This window comes from Rhinatrema bivittatum, chromosome 3 (genome assembly GCF_901001135.1).
Source record: "Rhinatrema bivittatum chromosome 3, aRhiBiv1.1, whole genome shotgun sequence".
Lineage (NCBI taxonomy): Eukaryota > Metazoa > Chordata > Amphibia > Gymnophiona > Rhinatrematidae > Rhinatrema > Rhinatrema bivittatum.
In genome coordinates, this window is record NC_042617.1 from 299501793 (window position 1) to 299523372 (window position 21580).

General features: G+C 41.6%; 1 protein-coding gene across 1 annotated transcript in view; it reads right to left on the bottom strand.

Moving 5' to 3' along the window:
* The window catches only part of LOC115087623 (keratin, type II cytoskeletal 80-like), a 48416-nt gene that overhangs the window by 24801 nt on the left and 2035 nt on the right, over positions 1–21580 (bottom strand). Inside the window, exons 3-4 of the mRNA XM_029595031.1 lie at positions 21060–21280; positions 11823–12040 (exon numbers count right to left, since the gene is read on the bottom strand). Coding sequence (XP_029450891.1) covers positions 11823–12040; positions 21060–21280 — 439 coding nt within the window. The remainder of the gene's footprint in view (positions 1–11822; positions 12041–21059; positions 21281–21580) is intronic.

Sequence of the window (21580 nt, forward strand, 5' to 3'; positions counted from 1 at the left end):
GCTGAAACTTCAGGCTGCAGCCCTACTACGGGCTGGTTGATGAGTCAGCCCAATATGTTTCATTGCATTTTGTAAGGTAATGGCTTCTGGTCACTAGAGGCCAGGTATTCCACAGGGTTTTTTTTCCTACTTTGTGTTAATGGGAAGTAAAGCTTAATACATTTGGCCCCAAGTATGCAAATTTGCAGGGGGCCTGGGCATGTGTCACTATAATAGAATTTCATACAGTGCCACAGGAGTAGGTACACAAGTGCTAGTGTTTCTTGATGTCTTCTGCTGCTGCCCCAAACTCATGCTTTCTTCCTTTGTACTAAACCACACCACTTAACTATTATTCAAGATATCAGTTCGGGGGTGGGGGGGGTGTGGAATGGTCCTAGAAAGAATGAGGATCATCAGTGCTGTGTGCTCCTCAGGGCTCTGAACATTAGAAAGCAGAAGGAGGGTCATCAGTGCTGCATGCTCCTCTGTGCTTCTGTGTAACGGGACTCATTAGACCCAGTATCAAAATCTGAAATAAACCAACTCATCACTAAAATGAAGCCTGCCACCCACCCACTGGACCCTATCCCCGCAAGTACCCTGAAAATAGTAAACAGCATAATAATTCCGATATTCACAACCATAATAAACCACTCGCTAGCAGAAGGATTGGTCCCCAATAAGCTGGAATCAAACCAATACTAAAAAATAAAACTGGCAGAATAGATGACTGGGACAATTACTGACCGATATCCATCCTGACTTTCATCAAGTCCTAGGAAATGCAGTGTTAACACAATTAGAGAATCACCTAGAAGACAATAATATACTATACCCAAACCAATTAATTCAGGAAAAACTGCTCAACAGAAACTCTACTCATTTCCTTAGCCAACCCTGCACTCCAGGGGTTTGTCAACAATGAATCATATACCCTGGTACAAACTGATCTTACAGCAGCATTGGACACAGTTGACCACTCCCTGCTATGCCACCAACTGAGAGATACTGGAATAGATGGAAATGTCAACAAATGGTTCTCCTCCTTCCTAAAAGATAGGACATTTCAAGTCAAACTTAACAAACAAATATCTGACACCTTCCCAATGGATACAGGTGTCCCCCAAGGTTCAGCTCTCTTGCCCACTCTATTCAACCTTTATTTGCTGCCTATACGCGCACTACTGGTAAATCTAGGAATCAACTTCTTCCTATATGCAGATGACATTCAATTCTACATCCCTTTCAACAAAACATTTGAAAAAACTGTGTTGTGAAGAATATGTCTGATTAAGATAACCAAGAATTCCCAGATGCCTTTGCTGTATCGTGGCCTGTCAGAGGTGAATGAACTTTGAGAGACTTTCTGACTATCACAGATTCAACGGATGCAGAAGATTTTGGGAAACTGGTAAATCCTGCAAAGCTTATAATTACAGGCCAGGAAGGCATCAATGACTTGCAGAGAATCTCTGAGACAGATTTGCTGGCAACAAAAGGAGAGAGGCCTATTTTAATGGCCACATTTACTTCACAATGCAGGGATACTCGTTCTGCAGGAAAACAGGATGCAAGCCTTTATCTTGCAGATATTGGTTTCAATGACCTGAAACCAATTTGAATGAATCCTGGTGCCAAGCTCTATTCAAGACCCAGACTGGGAGGTGTTTACAATAAACAAAGAAGAACAACAGAAGACAAGAAGAGAATACTTGCATCAAAGCCAGTATGATACAGGAACTTGTTTACATTGGGAGGAGTAACAGGGTTAGAAGAATTCTTAGTTGAGGGAGGTCCTCACAAGCATTTCCTATACAGGATAGATTGTCATGACAAACAGTATCATGTGTTTGTGGGCGGTTACACTTTTCTGGAAGCTTCGAGAATGTTGGATTTTAATTATATAAGTCAGAGCAGGGCAGAAATTCATGGAGATGCTACTTATTACAGAAAGAGGGCAGATTGCATCTCACAAGAACACTTGTCTCTGCATGTCTTTTGAAAAAGCCAAAATAAACTAAATTTTAAAACCTCTTGCTGAATTGCAGTGTTCTTGTGCCCTAAGCTATGAGTCTCAAAATTAGACATTTTGGCACCCCAGATGGGACTCTAATAACTGTTGTTATTGTTAATTATTAATTATTAATAAGCTGTAGTGTTATGGTTGGTGGACAACCTAATACTAGGTTCTTGAAGGGTAAAAAAATTTGGCTTGCCGTTCAAAGATTGAGTTACCCAGGTAGCCTGGAGGTTTATCCCGGAGAATTATGAGTTCAGAGCAGATGTGGAATGAAGTTGGATCTATTTTGTGAGTATGTAACAAGAAAAAAAAAAAAAAAAAAAAAAAAGGAAAAATCTGTAAGTAGCAATGTTTTTATTTTATTTGTTGTACAGTGTATATAGCTTGTGTGTTATATCAGGTTTAGAATATTTTTTGCAAAATGTTCTTTAATATATGTTAGGGAGACAGGACATGAGTTGATGATTTGATTAAAATCAGATTGAACAATTGAACAAACAGAGGGATAGCCAGCACTAGTCAGTCTGGGGTCTTTTGTTCTTAGACCGCATGGCATGCGCTCAAGCAGTTTCACTTTCACTTTACACCTGGTGAACGGCTGAGTAGAGCGGCTGTTGTAAGTGTGTAGATTCAGAAGGAGAAAGAGGGAATAAGATACAATTGGTAAGTTGAAAGTTTTATAATTAGTATGATAAGGTGTTTTTCGTTAGTGGATTTTTACCAAAGTTTAGTTGTTAAACAAAAACAAATGCGGTGCTTTTAAAACTAGAAACTGCATGGCTGGATATTATAGTTTATAGCTGTCTGTGATTAGAGGTACATAAATGTCTCCAGTTTATTTTAGTCTATGAGATTTATTGTTATCAGTTCATATTTAAGTTTGCTTTGGAGTTAATGCGTGATTGCTGTTAGGGTATCATTAACCAGAGAAATGAAGTTTTTCAGTTTTTTGGTGTTTTGCTTCTCCCCTCTCCCCCTCAAGGTACAGAGCTGACTAATGTAGCCATGGCTGGCCACAAGGACTCTTATGTTCACTGTAAACGTAGAAAAAGAATAACCAGCCCAGTAAGCTTTTTAGTTTTTGGTTTTATTTCCTACCATTAATGCAGAGATGCTCATATTTGCATCTAAGTTTTTAGAATTGTGTGATTACCGAGAGTTTATTGTGCATTGTGTTTCATTTCATTTGGTAAGAACGAAAGCATGAACTTGTGTTTATTTAAAGCCATTTATAATTAGATTTGATTTATCATTGGAGAGGGATGTATGGTTTTTTCTTTGGTCAGGGGTATAGGCAGAGAGATAGAAAGGAAAACAATCTATAGATATACTACAAGAGAGCAACTTTATTTTAATGAAATGATTTGTTTAAGGGTTTTATCACTTAACAAACCTATTCATTGAGGGTAACAGTTGTTTGGCGGGAGAGGAGGTGACCCCCCCCTTAGGAATGTGGTTGAGAAGAAAGGAAAAAAAAAAAAACACCTGGGAGTGAGTCACTTTTAAAATGGATTTTATAGTTCTGCTGAAAGGTTTGAGGTTTAAGTATGTTATAGGACAGAGTGCACAGGTGATAGAAGAGGGACTAATGAATTGATCTGTTTAATGTGAAAACAGAAATTTGTGTTGAAAGTATGGGGAAAGTGAATATTAGGGATGAGAGATGAAGTAATGTTGAAGAGGGAAGAGATTTAGGAATATGTAGAAGGCTGTGTGCTGAGCAATATATGTGCAGATAGGATTTATTTTAACTTAAACACAGGTTAGAAATAAACGGACGGCATGCAGCAGTAAGGATGATAAATATTTCTCAGTTTTGATTATACTTCAGTAGCTGCTACCTTTTAGAAGAAAGGAAATGAATTAGGTTGTTTATTTTGATGGGAGTTCAGGTAGTACATGTTTGTATTGTGGACTGGTTAGATGATATGTAAAGGAGTAAGATTGTGAGACGGTGAACAACAGAGAAATAAGCAGCAATGCATATTATCTATTTATGTGCCAGTAAGAAAAACTTTTGGTTAATGTATATTAGTATGTGCCATCCTTTTATTTTGCATACTTCCAGACTTTTAGCTGATATGTCTGTGCTTTTGGAAATGATTCGTATTTCTATTTAGGGTATTTGCAGGATTTGGTAGTAAGAACTTTGTGGAACATATGCATATTGGATGGAAATAGAATGACTTCTAATTAAGTGAAAACAAAAAGAGATTTTAGATTTGTAAAAGGAAGTAGCTCTTATCATAGGGGACAGCGCCTCCTAGGGGTGGACCATCAGAGAAAGGAAAGTAGCTTTATGACTGTTTTTTGCTGAATTAAGGTATAACAGTAGTTTGACTTTTAAAGAACATGTAATGTCATTTTTAACTTTCATTTTAATCATTATATTAACTGTCATATATTAGATTTCTTTCCAGGGTACCAAAGCACAAAGCGCATCTGTCTCTATGCTATGGGAGATGAAGATCAGTTTTTTTCCAGTTTGATTCCTTTTCAATTTTTGAATAGATCTATTTTAATTTTCATTCTGAGTTTTTGTTTTCTTTTGTGGATCGATCCAATTCTTTTATATTTTTAAAATACGTTTTTCTTTTTTGAGCTCAAACGTTTGACATGTTGTCTGTTCTATGTTACATGTGTACAAGGAGGAATGAATGAATGAATGTATTATGTGGTCAGTGCTGTGACATATATGTTTTAATGTATAGACTGAGTATTTATGTTTGGACCATTGCATGATGTTTTGAAATAATGTGGGGATTATTTGGCAACTTAAATATAGGGAGTACGTGATATAAAAGTATTTTCTTACTACTTAATCGGATTTGTTGCACTTTTATTTAGATTTGACTTCATACACATGCATCTAACCTAAGGAGCTAAGAGATTCTGCCTTGACATCATCACTGAATCCTACTAAACGAACTATATACGCCCTGAATGCAGAAATTATGGTCACAGACTTTCTTACATATTATATGGACTGCAAGGCTTACAATTTATACCTGATATTTGCTTTTTCTATGTTTTGTGGGAATGACTTTATGCAGAATTTGGGTTCTTTCATTCTCTGTCAGCACTTAGGTGTTCAAGTTAATAATATTATTTGAAGTGATGCTGTTTTTATTAGTTTGTATGTTCCTAGTTAAGTAGTATTTTCCAGTCTTAGACTTTATAATACTTATATGTTGAATCAGTTAAATGCATATGTACTAGGTTTTCCTATCTTTATCTATGGAAGCTGCTTTGATCACATAGAGGGTGATGTGTTTCATTGTGATTCAAATATGATAATTCAGGGTTCAAGAGGGAGATCTCTTTATATTTCTCTTTCACACCAGCCTAAGTTATAAGCTATTTCTATTCTTTGGTTTTGCAGCTTGCACTTAGGATAATCACTTTGTTGATCTTTAATATCTCAATATTCTATCTCTTATTCTAATGTTTTTGCTGAACCCTTCTTTGAATATCTTTTCTTATGACACTATTTACTAGATTTTACCTAATGACTGTTTCACTCTCTTTCACAAAGATTACTTTTCTCCTTGAAACAAATACATACCTTACACATGAGGAGCTCTGCTATAGGGATTTGTAATATTCTATTACTATATTTTTGGGTTTATTAATTGCTCATTGTTCTTTTCTTCTTATCTTGGTCCTTTCATTATAAACTCTATCTGTGACTTATAAGCTAGTGGGTTTCTATTTAGGATTCCAAAGGGGAAGATATAATTTTCCTTATTTCTGTCTTTTATTTATATGACATTCCTTCCTTCCCTGTGTAAAATCTTACACTGATGGTTTACATAATATGTTAAAGACTTTCTCACAGAGTTAGCTTTCATCTATTGTTATGATTATCCCCAATATATTTAGACTTACCATCATTTGAGAAGGGTATTAGCCCCATTTCCCCTAGAAGTATCTGAAGACGAAGCAGTATTACTAGCCATCATTTACCTTAATAATTAATACTTGCCCTACACAGCTGTATTATCTCTTGGATATATGACTGCTACAAGTGAATTAGGACAGTCCATACAGTGAGTGCTTTCACTGCTACAGTTTATTGTCATAATACTGGATAGTACTATACATACCCTACAGAATTAGTATGATGTTTCAGACTTTTGCTATGCCTTTGCCTATCATGCATATGCTTTTGTATTTGATCTTCCATCACTACAGCATATGACTAGAATATGTCTTATGCTTTGCAACACTTTTACATCATGTATGCACAACACAGTATGAGTTTTTCTATAGATTCTTGGTTTTCTTTTATGTTATTGGTTTCTTTACTTTTCTGGTAAGGTGCATTGATTATATCCCTGTTTGCCATTTTAATGAATATTATCCTGGGTAGTTGTTCACAACAACAGTATTCATTGAAAAGATTTGCCCAGTATACCTAGTCTTATATGAGAAACACAGTACTTTCATACTAGTCTCTCTGTGTACTTATTTTTACATGTTATACCACTATTATGTACTTACTTGATTCTGAAAGATAACATATGTGATCATGTTATTATGAAGTAGGTCCTTTTTATAATGCAGGTATCTGTATAGCTCCATTATAGAGCTAATAGCTACCTAGTGAAAATTAGTTTTGATGTTATTTTTTGATTAACTAGTGAATGCTTGTGGGAGCATCCTTCATATTAATTAGGAATCTAGAGGGACACACACCTATGCACTACACCTGATAAATACCAAGGTTAGGGGTTAGGCTACACTTTTAAGTTCCTCTGTCATGGCTTAGCATCGAAGACTGATTGATGTGACACCTATCCATTTTAAGGTGTCCCATAGAGGGAAATGAAGAATATGTCTGATTAAGATAACCAAGAATTCCCAGATGCCTTTGCTGTATCGTGGCCTGTCAGAGGTGAATGAACTTTGAGAGACTTTCTGACTATCACAGATTCAACGGATGCAGAAGATTTTGGGAAACTGGTAAATCCTGCAAAGCTTATAATTACAGGCCAGGAAGGCATCAATGACTTGCAGAGAATCTCTGAGACAGATTTGCTGGCAACAAAAGGAGAGAGGCCTATTTTAATGGCCACATTTACTTCACAATGCAGGGATACTCGTTCTGCAGGAAAACAGGATGCAAGCCTTTATCTTGCAGATATTGGTTTCAATGACCTGAAACCAATTTGAATGAATCCTGGTGCCAAGCTCTATTCAAGACCCAGACTGGGAGGTGTTTACAATAAACAAAGAAGAACAACAGAAGACAAGAAGAGAATACTTGCATCAAAGCCAGTATGATACAGGAACTTGTTTACATTGGGAGGAGTAACAGGGTTAGAAGAATTCTTAGTTGAGGGAGGTCCTCACAAGCATTTCCTATACAGGATAGATTGTCATGACAAACAGTATCATGTGTTTGTGGGCGGTTACACTTTTCTGGAAGCTTCGAGAATGTTGGATTTTAATTATATAAGTCAGAGCAGGGCAGAAATTCATGGAGATGCTACTTATTACAGAAAGAGGGCAGATTGCATCTCACAAGAACACTTGTCTCTGCATGTCTTTTGAAAAAGCCAAAATAAACTAAATTTTAAAACCTCTTGCTGAATTGCAGTGTTCTTGTGCCCTAAGCTATGAGTCTCAAAATTAGACAGTTGTCCCTGTCAACATACATGAAGGAAATACAACAAAAACTTTCTCAACTGGAACTAACTCTAAACCTCAAAAAAACATGAAATTGCGTGGTTACGGAGAGATACAACGATAATCAAACCGCCATCACTAGACAAAGGAATTATTAATATTACTCCCTCAGAACAAGTACGAGACCTAGGAATACAAAATGATGAGAACTTCACCATGAAAAAGCATATAGGCAAACTAATAAAAACAGGACACATTGAGCTGAGAATATTACACCGACTGAAACATAGAAGTTAAAAAGAAAAAAAACGAAAAAAGGTAGCACCAAGGGTTGCACGAAGGGGTGCACAAAGGAGAGTGCCCCTTTGTCGCGCCCCTTCGGCGCACGACGCCAGGTGGAATGGCGCCATTTATTACTAGGAACAAGGAAATTTGACCACATCACCCCTTGCTGATGGCACTGCACTGGCTTCCTATACAATCCAGAATTCACTATAAAGTATTAACCCTAATTTTCAATATCGTCAACATCAATAACCCATGCTTAGTAGGAGTACACTTCAACACTGTGCACCAGAGTACCCTAAGAGCACAAAACAAGGGACTTCTAACGGTGCCTTCTACTCAGAACACACATCTAATGCAAATAAGGGACCGAATGTTCTCCATAGCAGGCCCCAAATTGTGCAGCTCCCTTCTAGAGTCATTACGCCAGATAACAGAAAAAAAGAATTTCAAACGTGAACTGAAAACATGGATCTTTAGAGAAGCTTAAGATTTAACATAAAACACCAGTATACTGAAAAAAAACCTCATCGTCAATACAAGAGACAATGGCAGTGAAGTGAGCAATAAGTAATGAATGATGTATAGGTAGTTGAATCAGAATCTGCATTTGTTGTAATGCCAACTTTGAAAATGTACGAATATGAAGTCTGTAAATCCACTGTCATGTTGATCAAGAATATGTACGAACATGAATAAGAACATATATCTGCTGTGGTTTTGACCTAGATTATGAATGCTGGCACAGAATATGATTGTTAAACAAGAATATGAATGCTGCTGTGTCATGTGAGAGTACAGAAGGAAGGGGTTACTGTGGAAAGGATGTAGCTCATTAGTGCTGTGTTCTCCTCTAAGATGCGGTGTCATGTGAGAGTGCAGAAGGAAGGGGTTACTGTGGAAAGGACGTAGCTCATTAGTGCTGTGCTCTCCTCTGAGATGTTGTGTATAATAAAAACAATCAGCCTCAGTATTTTCAGTGTGCTCAGTCCGTTTATCTAACCTAAGCTCTAAGTTGCAGGGTTGGTGGTAAGAGGGAGGTGGAGGTGGGGGTGGGAGGGATGATGGGATAAGGGGATGAGCCACAGTGTGAATGAAGGGAACCTCCCTTGCAGAATAAACAGCTTTTATGATCCCATGATTGCAGCTGTTTGAGTCTATTTCAGTTCTGACTTGTGGGAAGGAGAAAGTGGGAAAAAAAGAAAAGAAAAGCAGTTGCAAGGTGATCCTGTTTAGACTTTTTTTCCCTATTTGTCTTTCAATGTTTTTATAACAATAAATCATTATTCCATCATTCTAAGGGCGATTTTCAAAGCGCATTTCCACAGGTAAAACATTGTTTCACACACAAAAAAATGGGCTCTTGACAATTGCCCATCCTCTCTGGGCATAAATGTAGGTGCACAGCGCCCAATTTTCAAAAGCATTTAAATGTGTAAAACTGGGTTTTACATTTGTAAATGCACTTTGCCCGTCTAAGTGGGCTTTTGAAAATTGCTACAGTATATGCCACCAAATTGTGCATAGGATTTACGGTATTTGCAAAAAAAGTGGCCTTTAAAAATTGCTGCAATAGTATGTTACATTTACGAGCGTAACTCCTTTGAAAATTCACCTGAGAGAGAGAGAGGAGGCATTCCCAGAGGCGGATTCAGGAAGGGAATAGAGCACAGGCGCTGATCGGGCTGGGAAAAGTACCTGCACAAAGAACAGCAGAGACTGGTCCGGGCACAGATTTTTTCCCCAATCTGTTTTTTTTAAAGGGAAAGCTTTTCCCTTCGAAAACTGATGCACAGTGTCTTTATGGGTATAAAGGACTTGCAGACGTTACACATCTGCGAGTCTCCTGACTCACCGTCCAGGGGCTCCGACGAGCAGTCCCACATATGTAGTTTTGATCTGCCCGGCAATGCAAAAGCGCGCGGTTAAAAATATACGGCCAAAGCTCAGAAGGGTTTTTTTTTTTATATAGTTCCAAAACGTATTTATTTATAAATGTCGAAAGCATCAAGAACGCGAAGTCCTTCAAAAAAATGATTCACAATTATCAAACACCCTAACAATTCAGAATTTCATGAATTTCAGCAGCGGTCGGTAACAAGCAATCACATTAGCAGTGGATCACGACTGAGTTGCCCCCGACGCGGCCGGGTTTTCGTCGCGCGGCTTCATCGGGAGGGGCGCTGCTGGACGGGCAATCGGTAAGTTTAACAACCACAGAAGAGGGGGTAGTGTTTCAAGCACTGATTGAGCTTCGCCCATACATTTTTTTCTCCTCCCACTCCTTTTGCATTATTTTGCATCGTTTGGTGTGAGGTATTTATTGTTCATAGTCACCTCGCTCTTGTCGGCTTTGATTTGCCCAACAAACGCAGGATGATATCTCCGTGCAGGCAGTGGAAGTTAAACCAGGACTGGATGGCACTGTCCCTTCTGACACAACGCTGTGTAGTCACTCCAAGGGGGAGGTGATGGAAAAGGGCACTTCTGTCCATTTGGTAAGGACAGAAAACAGAATGAAGGAGATCAGGGCCAGATATAAGATTATGGTGCCCGCAGGCAGAGGACGGGGGGGAGGGGAGGGGGGCAGGACATTTTTGCCCCTGGAAATCAGAGAGGGTAAGTCTCTGATTTTTTTTGGGGGGGCGCCTTCAGAATTTGGTGCCCTGGGCGCGTGCCTGTGTTGCCTACGCCTAAGTCTGGCCCCGAACGTGACGTAGGAGCATTAACTTGGTTCCATGACATTTCGATGTTTTTCAGCAGCTTGGGATGGGGGAAGGGAAACAGTTTTAATGCTGTCAGTAGATGCAGATGGGGAAGAGAAGCGGCATTTTTTCGGGGTAAATTTTCCAAACGTTTACGCATGTAAAACTGGGACGTTTCACACGCAGGTAGCACGTACACGTGTAAGTAGCCCTTGGCAAGAGATCAAACTATGTGCGTGCTAGCAGCGTCACATGGAAATAAGAGAGGATGGAAAGGGGGTGTTTGGGGGAGTTCCGGGTGGGGTTCGGAAGTTCACGCACAAGGTTCGTGTTTTGCAAGTGACATACACGCAATTCCTTATCGATCTTGTCCACACACTTTCCCATCCACTAATTAAGTCATAGAGACGGAACTGCGCATGCTTTTTGTTTTACAGTTTTTGGGGAGGGGGCTGTGTGGATTATGTGGAAGTACCAGAGGATCTGGGCGAACTGGCTGAGGTGTCGGCGAGCTGGCGACTGCAAGCATGAGCACAAGTATCTTCATAAGTGGAGCATGCCCATTCTTTATAAAATATCCACTTCCGTGTGTGCCTCGGGGTTATGATGCGCACCAGGGTACAATTATTACGTGCGTAAAATATATGCATGTATTTTTATAAAATGGTAGAGAAAGTACGTGTTTTCCTGCATCACAACCGTTTGTACTGAAACATGCACAAGTACTTGTGAGGCAGAAATACGCATTATTTAAAAAATGGTATAGCTCCTGCCACGTAGTCGATAATATACTGCTGTAACTAGATTCACAGACTTACGCATATCTGCTGACTATATCACATTATTCAAGATTACCCTCATAGTGTGTTTAGCATATACTAGACCAGTGTTTCCCAGCTCTCTCCTAGAGGCACACCTAACCAGTCGAGTTTTCGGGATTTCCACAATGAATATGCATGAGGTAGATTTGCATACATTGGACACCCAGGGTACGCATTTCCCAACCCTCTCCCTCCAGGAGAGGGTTGGGAAAGGCTGTGCTAGACATGACCCCTCACTAACGTTGGAGCAAGAACACTTGTACCACAATTTTCCTTCCACTGAATCTATGACATGGTCCACACAATTCACATAACTCTCCCGGTCCTGCAAACAAATTCTTTCTAGCAAGGCTGGAATGGCTGAGAATGGTCACTTACTTGTCTTTGTAGTCATGGACAGAATCCATCGTTTTCATCACCTTTGACTGAATGTCGTTATTGTCTTTGTTGATTTTGGTCAGGTCTTGGAGTAGCTTGCTGATATACATTTGGTAGAGGGGCTCCATATCTACCTGGTTGGACTGGGAGATATCCTGGTCCTGCAAGTGAGCCCACCTGTCTTCCAGCATTTGCTTCTGCAGCTCCAGATACTGGATCTGTAGTGCCACAGAGACAGAGAAAGAGAGAGGAATGCACTGGTAGCATCTACAGCATAAGCTGAACACCAATACTTCAATATTCAGTAAGCCTGTGAGCAGCAAAATTATCTGGAGAAAGTTTCCTGGATATTCAGCGGGCCCTGTGTATAGAAGTCTGCCACTGAACGTACTCGGATAAAGTTGCGTTCAGGACTTGATCTGGGCAAAGTTAGGACTGCTATTTTTCCCAAACAAACTTGTGCGTGTAACTCTACACTGAATATGCATTTACCGGGTATAGTTCAGCCCTGCCCATGGAATGCCTACACAGGCAGAAAATGCCTGTGACATTTTCACTTGCTTTGTCTGCCAGAAAAAACTTTCTGGAAAACAGTGAATGTACACATTTATTTATTTAAAGTCTTTTCTATACCGTCGCTAAGTTATATACCATCGCAACAGTTTACATGTAGGCACATAAGTAAGTTTGGAGTAAGTGTACTATATAGTACATTCTAAAAGGTGCCATTAAGTTTCGGTTACATTAAATCATAAAAATACGTACAAATGTTTAGTGATGTAGGTTCTGGCCAGGTGTACCTAGAAGGTACTTTTACAGGTCAAAAAAATCACATTTACTGTGTTATATTATTACATTCATTGTGTACTCAATTTGTTAAAATATTGTAATGCACATTTATGAGAATAGTGCTGTGTGCCGTGCTCTTCTGTTTATTCCGGTGTATTTTCTATTCTCCGGTCTCTTTATAAAAGGCTTTTTTAAAAAGCCATGTCTTTAGATTCTCTTGAATGTTTTGGGGTCTCTCTGTAATCTGGTCTCCAAAGGCATTGTGTTCCAGAGTGTGGGTCCTGCTAAAGACAATGCCCTTTCTCCTCCCTGGGTTAGTCTTGCTGTCTTGACTAAAGGAATGGTTAAGAGAGCTTTGTTTGCTGAGCGAAGGTTCCCGTAGTGCAGTGTTTAGCCAGTCCGCTTTTTCATCATGTATTAGTTTATGTATGGTGCATAGTGCTTTGTAGTTTATTCTTTGTTCTATTACTTCCCTTCCATACCTCCAAGAATGTCTCCCCTCAATCCTACTAAAATCACGCACACTGTGGTAGGTGATGTGCACTTTTAGCTGGATTGAGTAAGGGCAATTTTCCAACAGGTCCATTTATCTGGGTACATATTTTTAAAACCTGTCCTCAGAATGCAAAAAAAAAAAAAAAGCATGTAAGATCAATTTGCAAAGGGATCTAGGTGGCTAGGTAAAGACTTAGCCGGCTAGATCAAAGCCTTGAAAGTTAACCATGTTGAGTGGATAAATTTAGCTCCCTAAGTTTCATTAGGTTGCTAAATTTAGTCAGCAAAATTCTGGGCAGGCTCAATAGCGGAGTTAGGTCAGGGCCTGGGAGACAGGAGGAGGAGAAAGTTAGGAAGCTAGCACTGATTTTCAGATCTGGCCACCTAACTTGGCTGGTAAAATCTAGAATGCTGCAGTAGTAGACCCAAATCTGGCCAGCCACCCTCCCTCCCTCCTAAAAAGTAGCACCCACTAGTGGTATCTGCTTTTCCTACCTCATGACAGACACTTTTTGAGTTTGATTTTTAAAGTAACTTGTGTGCCTAAAACTTTGTTTTATGCCTGCGATGGCACTTTGAAAATCAACCAGGGGCCAGTGCACATAGAAGTACATACATAACCCGGTCCTGCCTACATTTTTAAGCACACTGGAAGTAGGCACTGCGGAGGGCAGAGTCAGGATGGGGATATGCCCATACTTTCATATTTTTTTTTTAAAGTATGTGTGCAAGTTATCATTTACAAGCTAAGTGCTGATCGGAGCAGGTGTAACTTTGTGAATAGACAGATCCACGCAATTAGAGATGGATTCTCAAAGTGAACATATGAGCATAAGTTTGATTTGAAAATACTCAGTAAAGTGTACATTGCACAGGCAGACTTTACCGCTGTGCAGGGAGTTAAATTATTCCTCCCTAAAAAAAAAAAAAAAAGTCCCCACCTCTGGATGTGCTCGCCATCTCTCCCACCCTCCCCACTGTACTTTATAATTGTCCTCACGGATCGATCGTCCCACTCTCCCACCCTCCCGACAATCCTTGTAAAAAGAAAAAGCCTCCATGACCTGCTCTGCCTGCCCAGCTTCCTCTCCACTCTCATTTAAACATCACGTTTCATGCTTGGGTCTCCCTTCCCTCCGTCCCTCCATGCCGTCAAAAAGAAAAGGTGTTTGTGGGGCATCCCCCTCCCTCTCTTTTGTCAAAAAAGGAACCCCCAACCCCCTAGTATCTCTGAGGTCTAACGGATCCCCCACCCCCCGTCAACCCACCTCCCGCACGTCGCTCTTGTTGCAAAAAAAACAAACCCAAAAACAAAAAAACCAGAGGTTTGGGGACCCTTAGTCTCTGCCCTAAAATAGAAGCTCTGCACCTTTAGAAAGGTTTCCCTACCATACCCGACCCTCTTGGAAACCTCCTGGGACCCAGTGGGGGCAGGAGCGCTATCCATTCATTCCTCCCCCGCTGACACCAATTTTTTTTTTTAAATGGCGCATGTTGACCCCTGATACTCCTTTGCCTCTCTGCGGGCCTCCATTAGACTGAAAATAAGCTGTGGTGGTGGTTTCCGTGAGAGCGCCTGGGATGAAGGTGGGGCTGTTTGAAATGAATGGGAGTTATACTGTGGGACAAGGACAAAAAGGACTTGGAACCTTTCTCTTTTTTTTTTGCAGTAAGGGCCAAGGTGTGGGAAGTGGTGGGTGGTAGGGGGGGGGGGGGGGGACTCCCTAAACCTCCAGGAATACTGTGACTTGAGGCTAGGGGATTGTTGCTGGGGCGACCCTTTAACTCATAATCCCGGGAGCATGCTCTTGGGGGAAAGTTAACTTCTCCTCTTGAGGTTTAGTTAACTTGAACCGAATAACGTGGCTTGCCAACTTTAATATAAAAAAAAAAAACGTTGCCAGATAAATTCATCAACTTAGGAAATACAGAGAGAATCTCTGAGTTGCTTATAAGAACATTTTAACCTTCATGCCACCTCACGGATACTGGTGCAAGAGTTTTGTCTTCCAGTTTTTTCACCGCTAAATGTACTCTTTAATCATCGGTCCAAAGAGCACGTAGAATAATTTTTAAGCTGAAAAAAAAAAAAGGAAGACAAAACTCAGTATCCGCGAGGTGGCATGAAGGTTAAAATTTTCTTATAAGCATCTCAGAGATTCTCTGTATTTCTTAAGTTGATGAATTTATTTGGCAACGTTTTTCCTATAATAGTTTTATTTCGGTTGGCACTGGACACTGTTGACTTTTTTTGGTGTGATTTACAACTTTAATATAAACCACGTTATTTTATTTGCATAAAGCCTTGCGCCGGATTTGGCAATAATGCACATAATTTCAGCTCAGTGAGATTCTCTGTATTACAAAATAATGTAAAAAGGGGCTCCTAAGAGCTCCCAGAGATCTCATTGATTTAAAAATCCTCCATACAAAATCCCAACATGGCTGTGTTTTGACATTAATAGAGACCGTCTGTCTCAAGGCAAATGTCATGTAACAGCAAATCACATTTTGGTGGCAATTTCACTCCCACAATTGGATCCAGCAATCTATGACAGTGGATAGCATAACAATTCATGTCCACTCTCTGGCTGCAGTTTATTTACTGCTTCTGTTCACTGCCTCCAGATAAATATCTAGATTTGTCAAGTGGTTTGGGGAGCCAACATCTGTTGGCCTTCCCTCATTTTCAAGCGGAACCTGGGACTTGTACTTCTTGGGTGGCAGCACAATTTTAAGCAGGCACGTGTTCGGGCCTTCATGCTACAGACCCATCCTTGCCATGCTACGATGAGAATGCCATGAAGGGAAGTGTTGTCAGTCGGACAATACAAACATTGTTTTGAGAGCACAGAAAAACCGGGACTATTTCAGTTATACCTTATATTCCATACTGAGTCTGAAATCTGACATGCCCAAATTCGACAATGTCATGGTGAAAGCTTGGAGGTCATGCCCTACTGTGATAGCTGGACCAAGTGTTATAAGGTTCTCATATTTCATGGACAGGCCCCCTATCCTTAGGTTAAAAAAGGAATCAACAGTTATGCTGCAGAGAAAAATAAAGGTGGCTTTGTACAAACATGCCTTAGGTGTATGAATAAACTTTGGCTTGTAAAAAATATTTCCTTTCCTTCCAACTGTTGAGAGCGGAGAGGAAGTCTGTGAAAGGCCCTTGGCTGGAATTGCTGAGGTGCTGCAGGTTATCCAGGGCAGACTGCTGAGCCCATCTCCATTACGCCTGTGGACCTGCATTTCCTATTTCTCTAAGAAAGGCAGAGGCTGCAAGCCTACATCTGCCATGGGGCAGAATCCAGGATGTGCTCAGCCGATATCCCTTAAACCACATGGAGCATGTTGTTAATGAGACTCCATCTACATCGTCACTGATGCAATGAAAAAGAATAATCCCACAGACCTTACTGAAAGGCTGTATAGGGTGTCCAGTTAGCTCCATGTCAAGGGGGACAAGCTAAGCCAGTCCTGGGTTTACCCCATTGCTCAGTGGTCGCCACTTAGCCAAATAAGTACTTATCTAGCTAAGTGGTAGGCATGATGGGAACGTAATGGGGAGAAGCTACTTATTCGTTGCATGCACGGCAATGCAGTCCCACTTTTCTTAGGGAAATCAATAGAGAATCCAAACTATAGGTCCAGGTATGCAATGGGGTAAAAGGAGGACTGGCTCAACTTGTCCTCCGGAACATGGAGGCATATGGTCACCCTGTGTAAAAAGGGTGGCCTGTCTTTAGGGTGTAGAAAGTAGGCCTTGTGAATTTTCAAAGAGAGGAGGAATGCAGTAGGGTTGGAAGCTTATCCACTCACAGAACATGAGCCCTATATCTATGCCTTCTTGAAGACTGAAGAAGTGAGGCACTAGTTCCTCACTGGAAAGGTTTAGGGCTCACTTACAGTCCTTGAGGGCAGCAAATGGACTGGGTTTTCAGGATTCCAAATGAATATGCATGAGACAGATTTACATACAATCGAGGCAATGTGCATGGAGATCTGTCTCATGCATATTCCTTAGGGGTAGACTGAAAATCCAGCTTGTTTGCGGCCCTCATAGACTAGAAGTGAATACCACTAGTTTAGAGGGAAATGTCTGTCTTTCCTGGAGGATGAGTAGGAAGGCCTGCTGTTCTCACTGGAGGGTTGCAGGAGACTACTCTTCACCAGAAAAGCCTTATGTGATCTTCAGGATTCTATTTGCTTTAAAGTCCTATAATATGAATGACTGGAAGTGGTTTGTGAAGTCTCATACTTTAATGTTCAATGCAGATATTCAGCGGATCCTGAGACCCTCATGATTTTATCCTGCCTCCTCATTTTACATTCCTAATACCTTCGGGGCCAATATTCAGCGCCATTTAACTGGAGGGATTTCTCTGGCTAAGTGGCAGCATTTAATGATTTAAAAAAAAAAAAAAAAAAAAAAGTTTCTATTCTGCTTTTTGACATTTTAAAGCAGATTACATTCAGGTACTGTATATATATTTTCCTGTCCCCAAAGGGCGCAGTATTAATCTGGCTAAGTGGTAGGAGGGATGGGGGCATAATAGGGAGGAGCTAATTATCCAGCTAACTTACCCCTAGATTCATCAAAATGTGATAACGAATGGATAACGCCGCAATATGAAAAAGGGGAGTATTTAGGGTAATCTTAGAATTACCACAATATGTGGTAACATTGAGCTTCACATAGGTATTGTATGAGTGAGTGAGAGAGAGAGCCTCTGGGGAGGCCGTCATAGTATACAACTATTTATATGCCCATAGGAGGGGCATCTAATAGCTCGAGGTGAGGTGTTTGTGGTGGTTTAGTGGTCAGTTTATAGTGCAGATTGAGACGTACAAACAACACAATACACCTCGGTGAAGATTTGACTTCATTTGGAGTGAGGAAAGACTCACAAAGATGACATTGCTACTATGTTCTCTCACCTTAGCTTGATGGACTCTATAACAGGGTACCAAGAAGCTAGGGCGAGATAACAAAGTACAAAATTTCATCTTTGTGAGACTTTCCTATCTCCAAATGAAGTCAAATCTTCACTGAGTTATACTGTGCTGTTTGTACGTCTCACTCTGCATAATAAACTGGCCCCTAAACCCTAAATCACCACCACCTCACGCTATTAGATGCCCCTTCTATAGGCATATAAATAGTTGCATACTGTGACGGCCTCCTCAGAATCTCTCTTTCTCTCTCTCTCAGCCAAAATGCAATTCTAAAAATGTATCGCAAATTGCATTATGGCCATTTTGGTCATATCGCATAGCTTAACGCCAGGAGAAAAGGTGGAGTTAAAACCGTATGATATTGCCCCTCATTCTCATAAATCCGCCCCTTCCCAAAATTTGTATTTGCACCATGCAATAGCATTATTATTGTGTGTGTTATACCTGGATAACTCAAAAGTTATCCAGGTATATTCAGTGGCGCAGCCACACTGCTGAATAGCCTAGCCAAGGGCCTGATTTTCAAAAGCATTTGCATGCTTAAAAATGGGTTTCACATATGTAAATGCACTTTACTTGTGTAAGTGGGCTTCTGAAAATTGCTATAATACATGCCATTGAATTGCTCTTAGGATTTATCTGTGTAGGTGCACTTTACGCTGGTAAACGGCTTCTGAAAATTGCTACATTAGTAGTTAGATTTCCACCTGTCAATCCTTTTAAAAATTACCTTCTAAGTTAGCTGGATAAGTTTATATACTAAACCATGATGTTGTATCGCAGAAGGGATCGCACTATCGCGGAGTTGGGGGGTTGGGGGGGTGTCGCTGTGATAGTTGGGGCCCCTCCCATGAAAAAACATTGTGGCCCTCTGACACATTTTTTTGTCTCATGGCCAAACTCCGCAGGCCAAAAGATCGCAACCAGCAGCCCTTTAACGAGATGGCGGCCCTGACCTCATGGGATCACTATTGACTTAAAGGGCCTCTCATCCAAAAATAGCAGCAAAACGGGGAGGTTGAGCTGGGGTCTGGGCTAACCCCCATCTCAACTCAGGGCCACCACTTGATGCAGCCCCCAACTCCCCCCAAATTATAAAAATAAAAAAAATGCACCTTTGCAGTGACGGCCCCAGCCCTGCCACCCTCCAAATCCATCAAATAGAGACTCTGGCCCCGGCCCCTCCTTCCCACCCCTACCCCAAGTGAAAAATAATGTTTCAACACTCTCTGCACAAGTCAAACATCCCCAAGTCTAAGTTCGATCCCCGGACCTTACCCCAGTCACATGACTGGGGTAAGGTCTGGGGATCTGTTTTAAGGTTTAGGGGGGGGTGCTGGAATGGGGTCAGGGGTGGGGTGGAGGGTGCTGGGATGGGGGGCCTGGACCAATATATGTTTATCTCTTGGGGGGTGGAATTTGGGGGGGAGGGGCCTTGATGTTTGACTTGGGGGGTGGGAGGGTGTTGGAACATTATTTTTCACTTGGGGGTAGGGGCGGGGCCCGAGCCTCTATTTTATTTGATGGATTAGGGGGGATGGGGGGGGGGGGTGGCCGGGGCCGTCACTACATGGGTGCATTTTAAATATTTTTACACTTTGGGGGCCATTGGAGCCTCTTTGAGTGGTGGTGCTGGGGTGAGACGGGGGTCATGTGACCCCTGCTCAACCTCCCCAATTTGATGCTATTTTTTTTTATTCAGCTGCTACTTTAAATGTGGGCTTCCCACCTCACATTTCACGCTTTTGAAATAGGTGTTATTTTATCGCGGCTGACGACCTTCTTAGTTGGCCACAATTAAATATTTGTATAGAATTGCTTATGCACTGCCTTCTTTGCATATATTTGCATTATTCATATATGCAAAACACATGCAAAGAAGCTGATTGTGATAAGGGAGGAAACCTGGGCAGGGATATTCAGAATATTATGTATATCACGGGGTATAAACTGTTTAATGTGCATTAGAGCACCAATGATGAATCTGCCAGTTAGCTAGCCAGCTAGCATTTAAATATTGATTCCACCTATGCTATCCCTTTGAGGAGGGCAGTTTACCTGGGTGAATCAATTCACCTGGGTAAATGGCTTGGAAAATTGTTCTCAGAAAGAGCAATTTTCAGACAGTTGCAGTGTGTGTTGGCCCCAGCAAGGCCATCAGAGAGGGGTGGACAAAATGGGTGCCCGCCTGGGGAGCCATGCAATCCTTTTGAGTCAGTCTGCACGCATGAGAGCCTGAAAGGAAAATAAGTCATCAAAAGTAGTCTTTGGCCAGGGTGCTATTTGTCTGGTGACTTCCCTGAACCACGTTCTGAATAGTAATATTCCTCTCTTGTTTGGGTCTCTTTATTTCATCTTGTTTTCAATGAATAAATAGAAGAATCCTTCCGTCCTCCCAGGGACAGATTTTGGGGTGAGCAAGCTGGGCGGTTTGCTGGGTGCCGTGTGCTGGGTGGGGGGGGGAGGGTGCCCTGAGAACCACCAGCATCACCCATTCTGTCGCAGCGTAGCCTTGGCAGATCCCATCCCGCCAAAGAAAGGTCCAGTGGTCGCGGTGGATGACATCCTGACACGGCTGTAAAGAGGCCCAGGGTGGGGGTAGGGCACTTTTCACCCAGGGTGCCATTTGCCCAAAATCAGGCCCTGTACCCTCCCCTTATGAAACAATCTCTCTGTAACATGGCCATATTATACTGTGATTTCTACAGCAGCTATCCCCCAGTCTGGTCCTCGAGGGCTGCAAACTTCAGAGTTTCAGGATTTCAGCAATGAATGTGCACTGTATGCAAATATATCTTATGCATACTCGTTTTGGAGACCCTGAAAATCAGACTTGTTTGTGGCCCTCTAGGCCCGGATTCGGGGACTCCGGCTCTCTAGTGCAGAACCAAGAAGTTCCTCCCCCCCCCCCCCCCCCCCAACTCCACGTGGCAGAGCTTCCCCGCCTTTCTCTAAGCCTCTTTACCAGTGCTTAGTTTCCATTGTGCTTACCTTTTCAATGATGGTGGAACATTTGCCATTTAGACTGTCAGTCTGTTCTGTCCCCTTCTCCTGTATTGTCACATGCTTTGTTGAAGACTTCTTCTTCAGCGATGAAGTCAGCTGGGCTTGTTGACCTGTCACATGGGTGACAGATGACGAGTAGCTGTACCCGGAACTCCCAGACTTGGCCTCGCCGTTAGCAGCAGCGGTATAATGGAGACTGCACGAGTCTGGGGTGGAAGTGATAAAGTCAGAGCTCGCACTTTCCTTCTCAGTGGATGCCTCGCGACTGCTTAAAAGCAGCCTGGGTGGCTGTAAACAGCTGGCCATTACAGCTTGTAAAGCTTCAGGCCTTGCAAGGGGGAAAGACGGGACGGGACTATGAGCTCCGGCTCAGCTATTTGTGGCAAATCCGACCCGCAGGAGAGTACTTTTGTGATTTCCCTCTGCTAGGAGTCTAGTTTGGATAATGAATCACAAACACTTCTCCAGTGTTCACTACAGCCACAGAGAGGGCGTGCCTGTTGTTA